We start from the raw sequence: 18963 nt of genomic DNA, 5'->3' as shown, positions 1-18963 counted from the left end.
AGCAACTGCTGAATCATTGGGAATTGTCTATGAGAACTGGAGGTCAGAATTGATCCTGGAAGATAGGAACAGGGAAAAAATGCCTCCAGAAAACCCAAACCAAAACCTGTCTGGAAGGGCAGGTTTAAGGTCTATGGAGCAGTCAGCCTAATGCTGAACTTTGAGAGCTGGAACAAAGTATTAAGCCATCCATATGTATGTACTGGGTAAGAAGATAAGGAACAGTGAATATGGGCTTGTCAAGGAAAGATCTTGTCAAACAGAATTTATTTCCTTCCTTGGCAGAGTAATGGATATAAGGATTACAAGGAAGGAGTGGATGTTATTTACCTTTAATTTTGCAAGGCTTTTACCATACTCCCTGTGATGTTTTCAGAAGCAAGCTAAGAAAATAAGGTCTATATGGAATTACTGTGAAATGGATGAGTGACTGAAAATGAATTTTCAAGAGAAATCAGCAATTTCCTGACCACTTGAGAGAATATCTCTAGATGATTCTCACAAGAGACTGTCCTGGATCCAGTTCTATTCAACATTTTCATTAGTAGCTTGCACAGTGGATTGCAGAGTACACAATTTGACACAGAGGATTCTGTTAGCATCAAGACACAGAGCTATGGACAAACTGGAGGCACAGTCTGAAAACAGTAAGGTGAAATGTGGTAAAGACAAGTGCAAAGGGACACAGACAGGAAGAAGAAACCATATAAACATGGAGAAATTTGTGAATTTCCAGCTGACAGCAGTGCAGAAAAGGATTAGAGTCTGATGCTGGAATCAGCAATGTGATACTGCTGGAGGGGTGGGAGAATTACAGAAGTCCTTTTCACATGCATTAAGGGGTGTGTACTATCTAAGACATAGTAGGTAATGACTTACCCAGTCATCAGTCAATAGCAGTCATTACCTACTATGTCAGTACCTCCTTCACATCACTGCTGGTGAAGACAGCTAGGCTGCTCAGTCTCATCTTGAAGAAAGCGTTTCAGGGATAATAACACAACTTCTGTGATGGAATGGTGGGAAGAACAGGACATTCTCAATGCTTCTGCAGGTCTCATTGCTGTGATTCACCAGCAGAATCACAGAAATTCCTCAGTTTCAGAAGGGAAGGTCCAGTCTGATTTTAAATTCAGTTTCACCCCTCACAAGTTTACTGCATGTCATGTTCAACCACACTGTTACTGCTTCATTTGCTGCAATAGATGAGACTGCTTTGTGTAGCAGACAAGTCTTCTGAGTGTGAGTAAAAGCTGACAGAGAGATAAAAATAAATATTACTTTGATTTACATATATATAAACTTAAAAATAAATTCATTGAAAAATGTTCCTATCTTAAAATCTGCATTTTCTTTTAAATGCAAATGTTTCAGCTAAGACAGTAAGCTGCAGATAAGGAAGCTGTTAAGCAAAGGAGGGTTCTCAGTGCTATTCTGTTCTTTGTAGAAAAATTGTTGATGTTTTACTGTGAAATCATGCGACAAGACAGAATGATCAGCTTAGGAAGTAAACCTGCCACCATGACAGAAGCCATTAAAGAGATAAGGTCTGCAAGGACTAACTCCTTCTAAAGCGAAGCCAATAATATCTGAATACATGGCTGGACTGTTTGCATTAGAGAAGAAATGGGTTAGAGAGCTGATGTATGTCAAAATGTTTAAAGATCCCAGCGCCTTCCAGTCAGCTTGGGCTCCTTTCCTCTCTCTTACACCTTTAATGAGCAGCTTTGACCTAAGCTACTCCCTGTCACCTTATCTGTATCAGATGTAGGGATTTAGTCAGATGTCTCTTGATTTTACCAACCCTCTTTTTATGCAACACAGCTTTCCTAATAATAAGTATGCTGGTTAGGAGCTGGTTAGGGTGGCTGACAGGCTTGGTAACAGCAGATAGGCACTGGAAAGATGGCAGCTGCTTCATCTATAGACAATTTAGGCAGCATCCAAGGCAGTTAGCTTGGCAGGACTGTATCTCACCAAGCTAGGATATAGGAGGGAGAAGTCTTCAAACTACTGCTGTAATAACCAAAAGCATCTCAAAATACCCTGGAACTGAACATGCAATCCCGGGGTGCTTCAGGAGCAGCCTTTGACCACAGGCCACCAGTCACCTCCATTATGCCGGTGTAAGGCTGGCTGATGGATTTATTCATAGGTATCAGCCAAAAGAGGCTTATCCAGTCAAAGACGGTTGCTCTTGCTACAGGCAATAGCAGGAACTTCCCATCTGAAAAATTTACAAATGCTTTCTCTCTTTCTAGCAGTGTATGGCTACTTGCAAGCTTTACTACAAGCATTCTTGGGGTTTTCTCCTTTAAAGTGCTTGAAAGCTTCCTGATAGCTGGGGAGAAACAGCTAGATGTGTTCACCAGCAATGAGGACACACTGTAAAATAAACTCCATTTCACATTTAGCCCCACAAATACTCATCTTCTGAAAATCACCTCTCTCAGACAACTAGATCAAGTAGAACACCTGACTGGCCATGGGAAGTGGTGAATCAGTTCCTTGGTTTGCTTTGCTTGTTTGAACAGCTTTGCTTTACCCATTAAACTGTCTTTGCCTTGATCTATGCAACCCAACAGCAAGTTTTCTTGCCTTTGCTCTTCTGATTCACTTCCCATCCCACCAGGCAGGGAGTGAGCAAGTGGCTGTGTGTGCTTAGATGCCATTTGGGGTTTAATATGACGCTGGGACTCACAGCCCCAGGCACCATCTCTTGAGTACCAGTGAACTCAAGGGCTCAAGATCAGCAGAGACAGGCAAAGGATCAGGCCACCAGATCACTGTGTTCACACATCACCCACAAATATGGGGTGCAGGAAAAGGGCAGCAAAATCTCTCCTAACAGAGAGCACATTTGGTGATACTGGGAGGGACTCAGCATTGAACTGAGCAGAGAGCACAGCCATGGGAGCACAACTGGTGCAGGGCAAAGGCCGAGCCTGGGGCTTATGCATCACTCATGCTTCAGAGACTCAGATTTATCTGGAGGAAGCAGAGCTCAGCTATAAATAGCACAGGATAAGGCTGGCCCTACTTTCAGTTTGTTTTTTTTTCCTGATGGGATTCTGATGTCAGGCTTCATACAGCATTTTATCAGGAGCTTGGTTGCTTGTTTCCCTCACACCTCTCCCAACTGTATTTATTAGCCTGGTATGTTAACAGCTGAAGAGTGAAGAAACAGACATTAGACTCTTACCTTTTTGTCTCATCAGTGGCCATGTTCCCAAGTCAGATACTGCTGAGCAATGGGTACCAAAGGCCAGCAAAGCTCATGGGTACTTAACCAATTGCAATTCACAGCTCTTGGTTTCAATTCTGACTGTGCTCATCAAGCAAGATTTCCAATTTACAGACAAAATACGAAGTTTTCTGTGCTCCATGTGCAGGCAAAGTAGATACACATGGCAGGCAGGCTCGCATCCAAATCCCCAAGCTGTCTGATGCTGCTAAATCAGAGACAGCATCTGTAATGTGACTGACAGAAGATTCCCATCATCACAGGATTGAGTGGGCTTGCAGCAGGGATGGGGAGAGATGGCCTCAGGGATTGCCAGGCGCTGAGGGTCCTGGATACCGCACTAAGCTGTGACAGCTCACTATAGCACCAGGAGTGGGAGAAGGGTAGGAGCAATGGCCAGCCTCAGATCCCCACATTTCATTGTATATCTGTGTAATCTTGCTTGCACCATCCCTGCCCAGCTTCCCTCTAACTCTCCTCTTATTGCTTTTGTCTCTATTTCATCCTCTTCAGAGAAGCATTCTGTTATTTCAAAGGCCACATTCCTGATTCCTATTAAATACTTAGTAAACTTTAGAGACTGCTATAAAGCAATAGCAAAGGATTCAAAGATCTAAGCAACCAAACAAAAGCATTACAAATTCTCTGCCCTTTTAAACCTCAGGCTAGGATTTTCCAAGGCCTTCAGAGACTCTTGAATTTTATAAGGGAAGTTTCCTCCACAAACTAGGACCAGTAAGACTAACAGGCAAAGAAAATTATTCATATGTTGCTTCCAGACACTAAAAAAGAAACAGACTGACAACCCACAATAATATGGTTTGGATCTTAAGTAAAAGGAAGGAGGGGAAAATAACAATACAGCACTTGAGAAGAATGTATTTAGCAAGCAGCAGTGAGAGCAGACTGCAGAAAGGAAGTTCAGCATCTGGATAAAGGCAGAAGGAAGTACAGCATCAAAGCAGAAAAACCTCATTTTCAGACAAACATTACATGATGTGCACAAGATATTTTTCAGGAGAATTTCTAACCCACAAGAATCCCAACCCAAGGCACAATATAAAATAAATAGCTATAGAAATGGAATCTCTAGAAGGTTCAGTCTGATGTCATCTCAAAAAACACAACATTGGAGTTAAAAGACCAGGGATTTGGTCATTATTGTCGAAGATACTTGGGAATAAGCACTCAGACACTTGCCTTGACTAATGTTAAAGTGGCTTAAAAAGTGTCAAAAGGTTTTGAACAAGGTACAAAGATGTTACAAAAGATTTAATTCATCATTTCTGCCACAGCAATGTCTTGCACTTTCGGTCACCTCCACTATGCCTAAATGACCCCAAAGCTTCCAGATGAATTTCTGTGGCTCAGCAGAGCCTTTCCAAACACCAGTAAAACATGACTGTTAGAGACAGGATTTTCTCCAGTTGATAAAGCTGCAGTGAGCTCTCACAGAGACTAAGGACAACCAGAAAGCTGCCAATCTTGACCCTGTTTCACACAGCAAGCATATGTTAATCCTTCCCAAGCACAGCTCTTCATACCCACATATCCCTCCAGGAGAAGACAAGGGAGCGAACACATCAGATATCTGTGGGCCACTGAATGTCTCATGGTGCTGCAGTGAGGAGTGCAGTATCAGGTCCCCAACAGACCAATGCAACTGCTGCTGCAATAGCCTGTTGCTGTCTGCAGAGTTCAGTGTAGGGAGTGGGACTGCAGCTAAGGATTGCTACAACAAGGAAGTGTCTGACAAGGTCCCTGGATCCCTAGTGCACCCTTGCAGGTCTGTGGATGCTCTTTCCACTCTTCTGTACTTATGTGCATGTGCTGAATGACTGAAGTGACCTCTCTGATGAGGATACAGCATCCTCCTTTACTCCTGGAGCACTGAGGTTAAACTGTGCCAGGTATGCAATGCAGGGATAGTAGCAACAAAAAAGCAGTAGAAAGCTGGGGCTGGAAAGTCCTCTGTGCAGACACTGCACTGTCCTATATGAGGGATGGAGTTTTTGTGCATAACTCTAGAGGTTTTGTACTAAATGATTATCATCATCAGGTTTCTACCCTATTATCCCTTTAAGCTACATTCTCCCACTTGCCAGCTCACATCCTGGTGCTCCTCATCCTTACCTCAAGGTCCAGCCTCCTTGGTTTCAGATCTGTGTTACTCTTCTTCCTTTCAAAGATTTCTGTTTCTCCTCTAAAGTTATCCCCTAACAGTATCCTCTTGGAATCAAATAAGGTTTTTCCACTGAACTATCCCCAACAAACACCTATTTTTTGCTCCATAGCAGTGAAGGTAACAGGAAGGGCGTTGAGCCTGTTCTGAGAAAGCTGATCTTTATTCTGACCTTGATAGCAACATTCTGTCTTTTTCTTGTATTTCCCTTGCATCAAACTCTTTGTCTGAAGCTAAAGGAACAAAGTATTAGATGAAGCTGTAACTTCTCTGAAGCAATCCAAGCTGCAAAATCTGTTTGTCTGACTGCAGATGCCAGATTTAGGAGACTGCCCATCATCAGAAATGAAATAATGTGCTGGTGTGACCCTTAAATGCGGTGAATACAATCAGTTTCTTGTAGAGGCCATTTTTTCCTCTGTGGAGCTGTGCCCAGTAGCAAAGAATGGGGTGGAAAACAGCAGGTCACGATGACTTTAAAGGGATTCAGTAACTGAACTTTCATCAGCAAAACAAGACTTCAATGAGTCTGGGATGGCTTCATGAACTGCTAAGATTCAGTGTAGGCTTATTTAAGGGCCTTAGATTAAGTAAAGGTGAAGAAGGGATCACACAATTACAGGATAAATTCCGGTGAGCAAGTCTCAGGTGTCTTTTCATAAAAGCATAGAATGGTTTGGGTTAAAAAGACCTTAAGATCATAAAGTACCAACCTCTCTGCCACAGGCACAGATGTTTCACACTAGACCAGGTTGCTCCAAACCCTGTCCAGCCTGGCCTTGAACAGTTCTAGGGATGGGACAGCCACAGCTTCTCTGGGCAAGTTGTGCCAGTGCCTCAGCACCCTTACATAGTGCACAATTTCTTCCTTATATCCAACCTAAATCTCCCCTGTTCAAGTTTGAAACCATCATCCCTTTTCCTGTTGTTACAGTCCCTAATAAAGAGCCCCTCCCCAGCATCCCTATAGGTCCCCTTCAGATACTGGAAGGCTGCTCTGAGGTCTCCACGCAGCCTTCTCTTCTCCAGGCTGAGCAGCCCCAACTTTCTCAGCCTGTCTTCATACAGGAGGTGCTCCAGTCCCTGATCATCCTCGTGGCCTCCTCTGGACTTGTTCCAACAGTTCCATGTCCTTTTTATGTTGAGGACACCAGAAATGCACACAATGCTCCAGGTGAGGTGTCACAAGAGCAGAGCAGAGGGGCAGGATCACCTCCTTCAACCTGCTGGTCACACTCCTGTTGATGCAGCCCATAATACGGTTGGTTTCTGGGCTGTAAGCACACACTGAAGCTGGCTCATGTTCATTTTCTCATTGACCAACACCCCCAAGTCCTTCTCCACAGGGCTGCTCTGAATCTGTTCTCTGCCCAACCTGTAGCTGTGCCTGGGATTGTTCCAACCCAGGTGTAGGACCTTGCACTTGTCATGGTTAAACTTCATGAGGTTGGCATCAGCCCACCTCACAAGTGTGTCAAGGTTCTTCTGGATGGCATTCCTTCCCTCCAGCCTATCAACAGAACCACACAGCTTGGTGTCATCAGCAAACTTGCTGAGGGCACACTCAATTCTATTGTCCATGTCACCGACAAAGATGTTGAACAAGACCAGTCCCAACACCGATCCCTGAGGGACACCACTCATTACTGGTCTCCAGCTGGACACTGAGCCATTGACCCCAAGTCTTTGCATGTGACCATCCAGCCAGTTCTTTATCTACTGTGTGGTCCACCTATCAAATTGATGTCTCCAGTTTAGAGACAAGGATGTCATGTGGGACAGTGTCGAATGCTTTGCACAAGTCCAGGTAGATGATATCAACTGCTCTGCCCCTGTCCATCAGTTCTGTAGCCCCATCATAGAAGGCCACCAAATTGGTCAGGCAGGATTTCCCCATAGTGAAGCCCTGCTGGCTGTCACCAAGCACCTTGTTGTTTTTCATGTGCCTGAGCATGCCTTCCAGGAGAATCTGGATCATGGCAGGATCATGGAGCATGAGATTGATTGGTCTGTAATTTCCTGGGTCTTCCATTTTCCCATTCTTGAAAATGGGTGTTATATTACCCTTTTTCCAGTTGTTGGGATCTTCACCTGACTGCCATGATTTTTCAGATATGATGAACAGTGGCTTTGCAACTTCATTCACCAGCTCCTTCAGGACCCACGGATGAATTTCATCACATCCCATGGACTTGTGCACATTCAAGTTCCTAAGATGATCTCAGACCTCCTACAGTAGACCTAAGGTCTTCATTCTCAGTCCCTCCATCTGCCTTCTAAGACTTTAGTGGTATAATCAGAGCAGAGACTGAGGCAAAGAAGTCATTGAGAACCTCAGCCTTCTCCAAATCCAGGGTAGACTACTTTTTCTTTTATCTGGTTTACATTTGAAATGGGACCTCCACAAGTTTTACTGGAAAACTATTCTGCAAGTGGACACTCCCTCTAGTTTCCTTTGGCAGTTTTCAGGCTATTACTGTCTGCCTTGTCCTTTCTGTCCTAACCACAAGCAAGTCCTAACCATGTCCTAAACCTGAATGGCATTTGGTGAAGAATTATCAAGTGGTGGACACCCCTTTCTCCCCCCTTATATTCATAACATGCATGAATACAAGGCAGAAAATTATTCTTTCAGGATGCCATCTGAATCTCCATGGTATCAGTTCCTCAGGGAGGCCAGATCATCTGCAGTAAATTAACAATGAACCACGCTGTTTTTTTAACCAGTGATCTCTCCATAGCAATTCCAAACCACGCTGTGCACATGGACATCTGACCCATCTGAAATCTGCTGTATGCTCAGGCAAAAGAAATGTTCCGTTTGCAGATCTTGGTGTTAACACTGCAGTGGGAATTTAACCAGTAATTGTGATGGTGAGCAAGTAAAAAACCCCATATTTCCACCCCTCTGCAGCAGTCATGGCTCTGGCACCAGTGCCAGCAGCAAGCAGAAATAACGTCCTTTTGGTTTGATGTGAAAGTAAACTAGAACCACACAGTGGAAACAAATGTGTTGGTGATGTGTTTTAGGAGGGAGATTGAACAGCAGAAACAAACTGTCATGCAGCAGATAGTTTCAGTTATCAATCCGTGTTTCTGAACAGTTCCAGCTTCAAAATGCTTCAAACCTAAAATATTTAGTATATCCCAGTGATGAAAGGTAAGAAAAAACCCATTCTTCTCAGCTGTAAATAAACTCTAGTCATCATATATTTTAAAAGAAAGGAGACATGAAAAACAAAGCACAAAGGCTGGAAAAGGGAAATGGTCTATGCTGAGAAAACTTTACCAGCAGAGTGTCACTTCTCCCCAGAGAAGACTGCTTCTGTGGGCTCTGGGAGCCCAAGTTTAGCCATGTTGTCCCACTTTGGACATGTTCATTGAGATCCAGAGCAAAGCCCTGGGACTGAGCCATTGGCTCAAACAGATACCCTGCCCAGGGACTTGCTTTCTAGGAGTACTCATTGCTGAAGATGACAGGGCTGTGAGGATTTTGTTGACTCTTTTGAGCATTGTTTTGATTAAAGTGGGGTTTAGCTTAACCTCACATAGGCTTTTGCCCAGCAGAACATAACAGATTTGACACCATTTCCCAGGAGCTGACTCCTTTTAAAGTGGTGTTCACAGCCAAAGGCAGAGGCCTGAATTTATTGACCTGGGAGACCATTTCTGATTCTATATTCCTCTAAGACCAAAGGTTTCAGTGATGTATTAGCTACACTGCACTACATGCATATACATTCATCTGTCTATGTATCTGTTTATTCATTTTTGTCTTTGGACCTTAATCATTTGGTAGTAAGGAGTTAGAAATGTGTACTTTAAAACAAGCAGAATTTTCCATTATTTATAATGCAGTAGCACTTAATACATGGAAGGCAATTGCAAAATCTGTAAGTAGCCATTGCTATGCTCTTTAAAAATACAAGGAGCAGTATCAGGCAGACAAACTCATTCTTAGGTAACAGAATTAGAAAATTTAGATTATTCTATTTTGCTCTTAATAATGGGCTATGTTACATCAGTTTCTTTTATACAAACTTACTGAGATATTACTAAGTCACTGAAAATGAAATAGCACAAGAAAAGAATTGTCAGTCTGCTTTACTCATTTCCCATTTTGCTTCCCCTGTGAAAGGGCTGTATTGTTTCAAAAGGAAGGAGCCAGGCAGTCCGGAGAACAAAGGCTCCTAATTGTTCAGGAGAGCATTGTTACATTCCTAATTGATCTTCAAAATTGTGGACTTGCAGTCTCTACAAAAGTGAGGACTGCACAGAGTGATCTAGACAAAGACCAGACTTCAGACTAGCTGGGGTCTTGGGGGAGAACAGAGCATCTTTGAACTTCATATGAGAAATGAGGCATCACCTTCTAGAATCATTTAATATTGAATGAAGAATAACAATCTGATGTGTCAAACTAACAGTCCATGTCGCCTTTCCTCCCATTAAATGAAGTGAAAACCTTACTAAATCTGCTCAATGATATTGACAAATACCTACAGTTCTGATTTTTCCCAACAGAAGTACAAGGTTTTCTCCTGATTGCTCTGCAGTCTTACTAACTTTAATCACTAGTTTTGTAGCAAGTAAAAAACTGTGATGTTTACTAAAAATACCAGTACCTTACTGCAGAAGAAAACCAAGTATAATGATTCTTAGCATTCAGCCTTTGGAAATGAAACAAACAAGCAGGAACTGAAGTCTGTTCATACCTATATCTATCCATATACCATGAAGTAGTTTGTCTCCTTTTCAGAGCTATTTCCCTAGACCACCCAATGGTTTTTTTCATCTCTGAGCCACTTTGCTGCCAAATGGTACACAAAAAATCTATCTCTAAAAACCCTGTACAGAACGGCCTCTAGTGCTGAACATACCTGCTTCTGGTCTTTAACTAACACCCCTTCAGCACACTCCGTTCTTCCCACTGTCATCTGGGGCACAAATGATCTGGGATTCTGGCATATATAGTGTGCAGAAACAAATGTTGACCTTCAAGTATCATGCTGAAGCAAGACCATGAAAAGCTACACATAGGACTTAGTGTTTTGTCAGGCTTTTATACTGGAAACCTAAGTGGCAATGGGAGAAGACTGGAATTCTTTGTGTGCCTGATACACTGTATTATAATAACAATCCATAGCTGGGGTTACCATATTAACCTGAAGAACTGAAAATGTTTGCTAGAGGAAAAGCTTCAGACAGACAAGCAACAAACAGAAAATTCAGGTCTTTTCTGAAATGTTACATTTGCATAACCTCTTTGTTTATAGCAAGCACCCGTCTTGCTCTTGGCATATTTTGCATTCATCTGCAGTCCCATCAGGATCCCTTGATTTCTTGGACTTCTATTGGAAGATGCAATAACAAGGAGCTATGGCTGGGGGACAATCCATGCATGGTGTGTGCCAAAGTACAAGGAACATTGACAGTGTGCCTAGATACATGACAGTATGACAGCCTAAATCAGGTGACAGCAACATAGGACTTACTGTTGTGTGAGGCTTTTATACTGGAAGCCTAAGTGTCAATGGGAGAAGCTTGCAGTAACACCTGTAAACACCCCTGCACCTCAGCAGATGCACAGACCATGTTGAAATACATGCTGCCACACTTTTACTCCTATAAATGAGATCAGAAGCACAAATACCTTCCAGCGCTTCAGTCTTAACTTGGATTATATTGCAGACATGACTACAAAGTTAGCTGGGTGTAACAGCATATTCATCCCAGTCCTTCACAATATCATCCATGTGGTGACTCTCTATGACAGATATCAGGGTGGCATTGCTTTACATCACCATTCTTCATTCACTAGAATACTTCAGGGTCAACTACAAAGTAGTATGTCTTAAATCCCAGTGGCAGCCAGTTCCATAGGTGACTGCCTCTGGGTTTATTGTGCCCAAAAGAGCTCTTTTTTAGGGCTCATACACGTTTTAAACACTGCTCATCACTTGTTGCTCTGTGATTCTGTATTTGGAACATAAACAGCATTGTATGCCTGCTGAGACAAGATCAGTTCCTCCCCAAATAGAAGTAATTTACAATCATGAAAACTAAAGAGAAATATTTGTTTATAGCAAACTGCTGCTCACATATTCAATTTCTGTTGAGGATCAAGGATTCATGTGTTTTTTTTTTTGCTTTCTATATATTTCAAAATTATCTTAATAATCAATAGATAATTAAACCAACACATTTCCCCATTCAGCACTTTTCCTACTGTGCCCAAGCTCAGCCCAATTAAAAGTCCACTTAAAGGAGAGGACAAGCACCCTTACCTGCCACACTGGCTCTGTGTGCTTTGACTTTGCACAACTCTTGTGGCTGGGCTGGGAGGTTGCCTTCAGGTTGTAGATGGCTACGTTGCCGTCATAGAAGCCCACTGCCACGAGGTAGGGGTAGTCATTATGGAAGTCCAGGCACATGATGCCACTCTCGCTGCTGAAGATATACTCTGGGAAGGAGGGGTTCTTCATGGTGTAGAGCAGGAGCATCCCCTGGCTCTGTTTCATTAAGTCATCTAAACAAGGAGGAGTTTTGCTGTTAGATCAGTTTCCAAGATTCTCTACAATTTGACAGCACTCACCTGTGCCTAACACCCATTGAATGCAAAGACATGTGGGAAGGACATCTGTCACAGCACCAAATAGTCTTGCTGGTGTGCCTACATCTGAACAACCTGTCCTCCATTGATATACCATCCTCAGGACAAAGGCACAATGTGCTCATGCAGAGGAACTACTGTTCTAGCAGATGTTTCTAGGAAAGAGACTTGAGAAGCCCTGGAGAAAACGTGCAGAGTTAAAAAGAATCTTGTGGGCATCTCTTTCTTTGGGCTAGGATTTCACTAACACCGCAGACATGTAGGCTGAACCAAGGATAGTGGCATGTCGCTTTCTATATCAGCAATATTTGATATTACACTGCTTCTTCAAAGAAAACCATTTCATTGAAGTATCTGTAAAGCATTACACATAACTGTAAAATGCACAAGTCACTGCAGCTTTATTTTCTGCTTATGTCCAACATCTCCTCCTTGCTTGGCACAGAAGCTCTCATTTTTTGCCAAGACTTTCAATTTTCTTTTCTATTTACTTTAATCTTTCCTTTGCACTGCCTGAAATTAGCTCTCCCTATTCTGAACAAGGCCATCTTTCTCTTGTGCTGTTTATTTTTATCATGATGTGTTATTGCCAGGAGGGGTTTGGTTTTTTGGTTTTGGGGTTTTTTTGTTAGGGTTTTTTTTTTCTCATCTAAAAAACAATTTCCAATTTCTTTTAGAAAGGAAAAAAAGCTGTTGATGTTATTCTATGTTGTTGATGTAAATAAGCTCTCCAGAAGCAAAGACAGAGCTTTCCTAATCTACAAAAACAATGCTTTCTGACAGCACCCTAGCTAACCCTCCACGTGCTTTTTCTTACTGTCAAATGCCCACAGGCACACAGTATATAGCAAGCGAATTTACTGCTGCCTGTGTCCAAGTATCCACTACACATCCTGTTTCCAGAACAGTCATTTTCCTTTAAAAGTGCTTCCTACCTTTGTTAATATTTTGACCAGCCTGCAGGATAAGGACTTGGTAAATGTGTACTCCAGTGATAACACCAACTTCAGACACCTTTCCTTGGCAGCAGGCTGATCCCAAATCAGCATGCAGGTACAGGCTTAGCTTACCTCAAACATATCAGGGCCACACAGAGGACATTCAAAGAACCAGTAAATAAAAACACATCAACAAAACTATTACTGCTGCTTTGCATTTGGGTTGTGGAAATATTCTATTTTCACAGGTTTCTCTGTACGTTTGAGCCAAGCAGGAGGAATGGCTTCCTTTTTGTTTGCAGAAAGGTATGATTTCAGTGCTGGCATTACTTTAAACATATTGGAATCCAAATAACATTTTTAACTCGGGGAAAGCCTATTCCTAGAATTCTATCTGAAAAGGAAGTGATTATACTTTCTCTAGCAGGAAGTATAATAAATTGTCCTTTCAATTCACAGAATTATTTTTTCCCTAGCCAAATAATGTCACTGAACTTGTATGAAGTTGAGCTTCAGCCATGATAAGGATGAATCCACTTCTCCTCAGGAGCAAAAACACTTGGGAGGGCTGTGAAAATGACCTACCAGGCATGACTCACAGCACAATGAAGTCAAATTAGTAAGACAGCCTTTGAACTCAACCTATTTCATGCTCTTATTTCTCCTGGAGTGTGCTGACCAGCCAGGCATATTACCAAAAGGTCTCCGGTGCATATTCGTTTTTGTACCTGTTGGTACTGTGCTGAGGAGCCTCAGACAGCTGCTCCCCATGCTCCCTACACAGACAGCAAATGGGACACCCCTTCTGAGGTTGATTCAGCCACCAAAGATCTGAACTGGGCTTTGGAGGTGCTTCTCTGTCCACTGATCTGGCAGTAACATAGGCTAGCCACATTCCTCAATTAGACATGATGGAGCAGGCCTTTACTGGGTAAAACAATTCAGCAGCTTTAGCAAGTCCACCTGGATGTTAACCAGGCAGGGGGAAAGCAAGTTCTTGGGAAGAAGCTCTGGCAAAGTGAAACATGGGATTTAGTTTGCAGACTAAGATACCCATATACAGGTCTATGTGTGTCTGTATATCAGAGTGCTCAGAGTCTAAGGTTCTGCTGCTATTAGTAGAGATCCATATATCCAGCTCACTGAGCATAGAAAACCCACCTGAAAGAAGATCCCTATATTTGGTCAACTGATTTATTCCCTGGGCTCCACTGACTGTAATGGCCAGCTTTCTACTAACTGTTAAATCCATGTTAATCCAGGATCTGAATCCTACTCATTATCTCCCTTATGTTATGAAATATTGCGGATGTGAGTTTAACCATATCCTGGGCTGCATCAAAAGGAGTGTGACCAGCAGGTCAAAGGAGGTGATCCTGCCCCTCTACTCTGCTCTCGTGAGACCTCACTTGGAGCATTGTGTGCAGTTCTGGTGTCCTCAACATAAAAAGGACATGGAACTGTTGGAACAAGTCCAGAGGAGGCCACGAGGATGATCAGGGGACTGGAGCACCTCCCATATGAAGACAGGCTGAGAAAGTTGGGACTGTTCAGCCTGGAGAAGAGAAGGCTGCGTGGAGACCTCATAGCAGCCTTCCAGTATCTGAAGGGGGCCTTCATTAGGGACTGTAGTGATAGGACAAGGGGTAATGGCTTAAAACTTAAACAGAGGAAGTTTAGATTGGATATAAGGAAGGAGTTCTTTACTGTTAGGGTGGTGAGGCACTGGAATGGGTTGCCCAGGGAGGTTGTGAATGCTCCATCCCTGGCAGTGTTCAAGACCAGGTTGGACAAAGCCTTGGGTGACACAATTTAGTGTGAGGTGTCCCTGCCTATGGTAGGGGCATTGGAACTAGATAATCTCAAGGTCCTTTCCAACCCTGACTATTTTACTATTCTATGAGTCTAAATCATAGATGTGTGAATACCACTCGTAAGTCTGAATAATATGACTGCTAAAGGACATCCTGTTTCTGATAAAAGGCAAAGAAGTGGGAATAATTCACAATTAACACTGAAGCATGGCACATAAGTATCAGTAAAACGATAACCTTCTAAGAGCAGACATATAAGTCCATTTCAGTAAAGGGGGAATTCTCACCTAAGGTACTGAGACATACTGAGATGTTCCTTGATAAATGAAAAAAGAATGGAATTATTTCATTACTGATATTCAGTGTTCCAGGAATGGCAGGGACAGCACATACCCACAACAGCATATTGTCACATAGCTTTGAGGCATGGACTTTTCAAGAGAAAGGTGTTTCATTAAAAACTAGCAGAGCACTGCAGTGTGCCCCAAATCCTGTGTAACTGCTCTGTCAGGACACAGGTAGCTCACTGAACCAATGTTAGAAGACCACAAGGCAAACAGCAAAGCAGAGGGTGCAGACCCAAGAGCTAGTAAGGGCTATACCACTGCTGGAAGTGAAACCTGCAGCTTCAGATTGCAGACAACTGCTCTGAACTGAATGGATGCACCAGTATGCACTGAAAGAGCAGAGAGCTTCTACCCCATGCAGGCCCACAAAATGCATACTGATACATGGGCTGGAGACTAGAGATATTAGACAATTATTCTGACAGTCAGTGCCACCAGGAGTTATTCTTCTCATCTACAGGACGACACAAGGCAGCACAGCAAGAAGAGGATGTGAACAGACTCTTGCTGTAATTAGGAAAAGTGCCTTGTCATGATGATCCTCAGTGTTCACCTGAACAAAAGGTTAGATTTCAGACCCTGACACATAATAAGTATATGTGGGGAGAGAGGTTTTCCTTATGAAGGATGTAGATAGCATATTTTCTGGTCTCAGCCTGGAGAACTGAGCCTGTAAGCATCTCATGCAATCAGAGACAGGTTTCAAATCAACCATTACCGCTATCTAAAGTATTCATTTGCATTTGCATTTAAGGCTGGAGAGATTCAACCCAAACCCCCAAACTTATTTTCAGAAGAATAGTGATTTAGTGTTAACACAGTACCTCAGACTGTGTTATATGACTGTGTTACCACCAGTTCATGCAAAACAAAAACCTGAAAAGCATCTAAATCTTTCATTCTGTCTGTTTTAACAGATTTTTCATTTCCACTTCTCCTTAGCTGAACTTAAAAGAATCAGCAAATGCTCAATATCAGATCAAAATATGTTGTTTGATGGACCATGAGGTTTTCCTCCGTTTCCTCTAAAATGATTAGTGGCTGAACCTGTATGCTCAATGCAACAGTATCCTCAAGTTAAGCTTCAATGCTTGGGGTAAATACTGCATTCACATAGTAAATCTCCATGGTCACCACCAAAAGATATTTTTACTACACAAAAAGCCAGTGCTACAGTTTCTTTGTGATAAACTGGCAAATTTAAACTCTTCAGAGGATTTAAAACCCCCAAAACTGCCCCCTTACATCCCAGATCCTGTGACACATTGTACATCAAGCCCACCACCATCCTGCTGGTATGGCTTGGGCTAAGAAATCACCCATGCTAAAAGGAACCATGCCTGCTTAAAATACATTCTTTCTTCTCTGAGAGCTCATCTGAAAAAAGCAGTGAGATGGAGAAGCATGGCTGTGAACAGCTGCTTGTTTCTGAGCATCACAGCTGCACAAACCCATCTACTCTCCTTTCTAGTTATGCCCACACTTTGAAAGCTTGCTGGCTGGGGCTCTACCCTTTAGGCTTGGATTTCTAGAGAAGCAAAGGAAGGGGCTGGCTGTGCTTTATGCCTGGTTAAGTGATCTCCTCTGGGGCAAAGAGATCAATTTCAAAAGGAAAAATTTTGGTGTTCAATCTGTTTACTTGAATTTCAGCTATTTAAAATGTAGAGGACAGGAAAAAAAGAAAAAGGTTATTTGTAGGCCAGCATATTTCCTCCAGCAAATTATTGTTATTATCTAGGTCTACACGACCCTGAGCCCAACCTATGAATTTGGTTAGCAAGATGACTGAACGAGTCACAAACTAATGAATTCCCAATGCTTTTTTTCCCTATCAGTGAACAAAAGCTGTGCAGCATGGCACTGAGCACAGGCTAATCTAACCCTCTATGAAACATGCTGGCTGAGTTTGCACTGCTTCAGCAAGATTCTACCCTGGCTTATTTAAGGAGCTCTGCCAACTCCACACTTTGCTGCGGTCGCAGTATGGATGTGCTGTAAGAAAGGAAACAGCTGGCACTTCCAGCTTAACTGTATGCCAATAGTTCAGAAAAATCAGGGAAGAACAAATCTTTCCAAGGAGATCAGAGAATTTGGGCATGGGCTGAATGTGTTTGCAAAGGCTCTTGATGAGTAACAATAGTAACTGGAACTTTTATAGCACGTCAGTGTGCCTGTATCCACAGCACTCCGTTTTACAGCCAAGGGAATGACAAAGGGCAGTGGAAGGAATGGAGAGCCAAAGGCACTACAGCAAGCTGAAAGAACAGTGAGCAGAACTGGGACTTCATTGGGTTCTGGTCATGGGGGCCCCATTCCAGGATCCCTAGGAAATTTAAGCTGGGATCACCGACACCCATTCTGTTCCTATTCCTTAAAATGCCCAGAAGTACTTGAGTTTACTGCTGTATCAATATAAACTCTTATCACTATGGGTATGACTGTGAACCATGATGTGGGCAGGGAAAAGACTAACAGTGAGCTTTCAAAACAGTCCCTTTCCAGAAGAGAAAACGTTTTGAGAATTCATTACTTCATAGCTCTAGGCCAGAAAGCCTGGCCTTCTCCGTTTCACAGCTCACAAGTATTACTGGTATATCCTGTTTTGAGCCTGATAACTTGTTTTTGGCGAGGATATGCATACTTCATTTGAAGATCTCAAAAGACAGAGAGGCCACTATTTCATTTTGCAGTTTGTTTCAAAGTTTAATCGTTTTGAGTGATTAAAAAGCTGCACCTAATTCCTTATTTGACTTATCAGGCTTCCCACTGTTAATTCTTATTATGCCTATCTTGATTGGATGAAGAACTTATTTCTTATCTGGTGTTTTCTCTTCATTAACATACTTTAAAACTGAACACTACTTTTAGCATACTTTTGATAACCTTCACAGCCTGAACTCAAAAATCCCATTAATTTCACCAGCACTGCATAGGGCAGCTTGCTCAGCAGAAAGCTGTGAGCCAGCACAAGCTTTGCCACACCAGTCAAAGGCACTGCCTTCACAGCTGCAAAGAGGAAGCTGCTTCTCAACAGATGTGGAGACGAGTGGAACCTTAGGAAACTTTCCACAGATATGTGGAGGACATCACATGGATAGAACTTGTGATAGGGTCAGACAAAATCCACTTGCAGTCCACATTTCAGGTAGATATTGCCCAGTCTCCACCTTTAGGGCATCTCAAATCAGTTTGGGGCTCTTTATTGAATTATCTACAGTTTTTCTGCATGCCTTGAAAAATGCTGGCTCTAGAATCAAATACAATACTCCACTATCAGTCTCACCAATGCTTAAATCATATCTCTGCTGCTGCTCAGGACTCCCTGCCTGCACTCCAGGATCATGTTCACCCTTCTTGCCAAGATAACACACTGCAAACTCAAATTTATCACTTATCCACAAAAGTCTTTATTCCATTTTTTTTTCTTTTAGAGTTGCTGCCTTCCAAAACACAGCACTCCTCCTTGTTTAGAGAGGTATAATGTTAAATTTGGCTGCATTAGAATGCATTTGGTTTGAATAATTTCAGCTTACCATAAGATTAATCACACTGTATGACAGCCCTGTTCACAGCATGATTTACAACTCCACCTGCCTTTTCATCAGTCACATGTTTCATCTGCTGTGTGTTTATATTTGCATCCAGAGTGACAATGAAGACAATGCCTAGCTCCAGGGCCACCATGGATCCCAAAACCACCCCCTCTGAGACACTCTCTTAGATGATATATGTGTGTTTTCTGACATGTCAGTGGAAGTTGCAACCACTTGTGCTGGGACAAACTCAGTGAGCACAGGCACTTCCCTCCCACCCAGGGAAATATGT

The 18963-nt window shown here is 42.6% G+C and overlaps 1 protein-coding gene across 1 annotated transcript in view; it reads right to left on the bottom strand.

Annotated features, from left to right (window-relative positions):
- Positions 1 to 18963, bottom strand: part of DNAI1 (dynein axonemal intermediate chain 1) — a 149329-nt gene that overhangs the window by 69380 nt on the left and 60986 nt on the right. Inside the window, exon 12 of the mRNA XM_034072653.1 lies at positions 11714 to 11955. Within this exon, the coding sequence (XP_033928544.1) occupies positions 11714 to 11955 (242 nt within the window). The remainder of the gene's footprint in view (positions 1 to 11713; positions 11956 to 18963) is intronic.

Source organism: Melopsittacus undulatus, chromosome Z, assembly GCF_012275295.1.
Source record: "Melopsittacus undulatus isolate bMelUnd1 chromosome Z, bMelUnd1.mat.Z, whole genome shotgun sequence".
Taxonomy (NCBI): domain Eukaryota; kingdom Metazoa; phylum Chordata; class Aves; order Psittaciformes; family Psittaculidae; genus Melopsittacus; species Melopsittacus undulatus.
The sequence above is the reverse complement of the archived record's forward strand: the minus strand, read 5'-3'. Positions and strand labels throughout refer to the sequence as shown.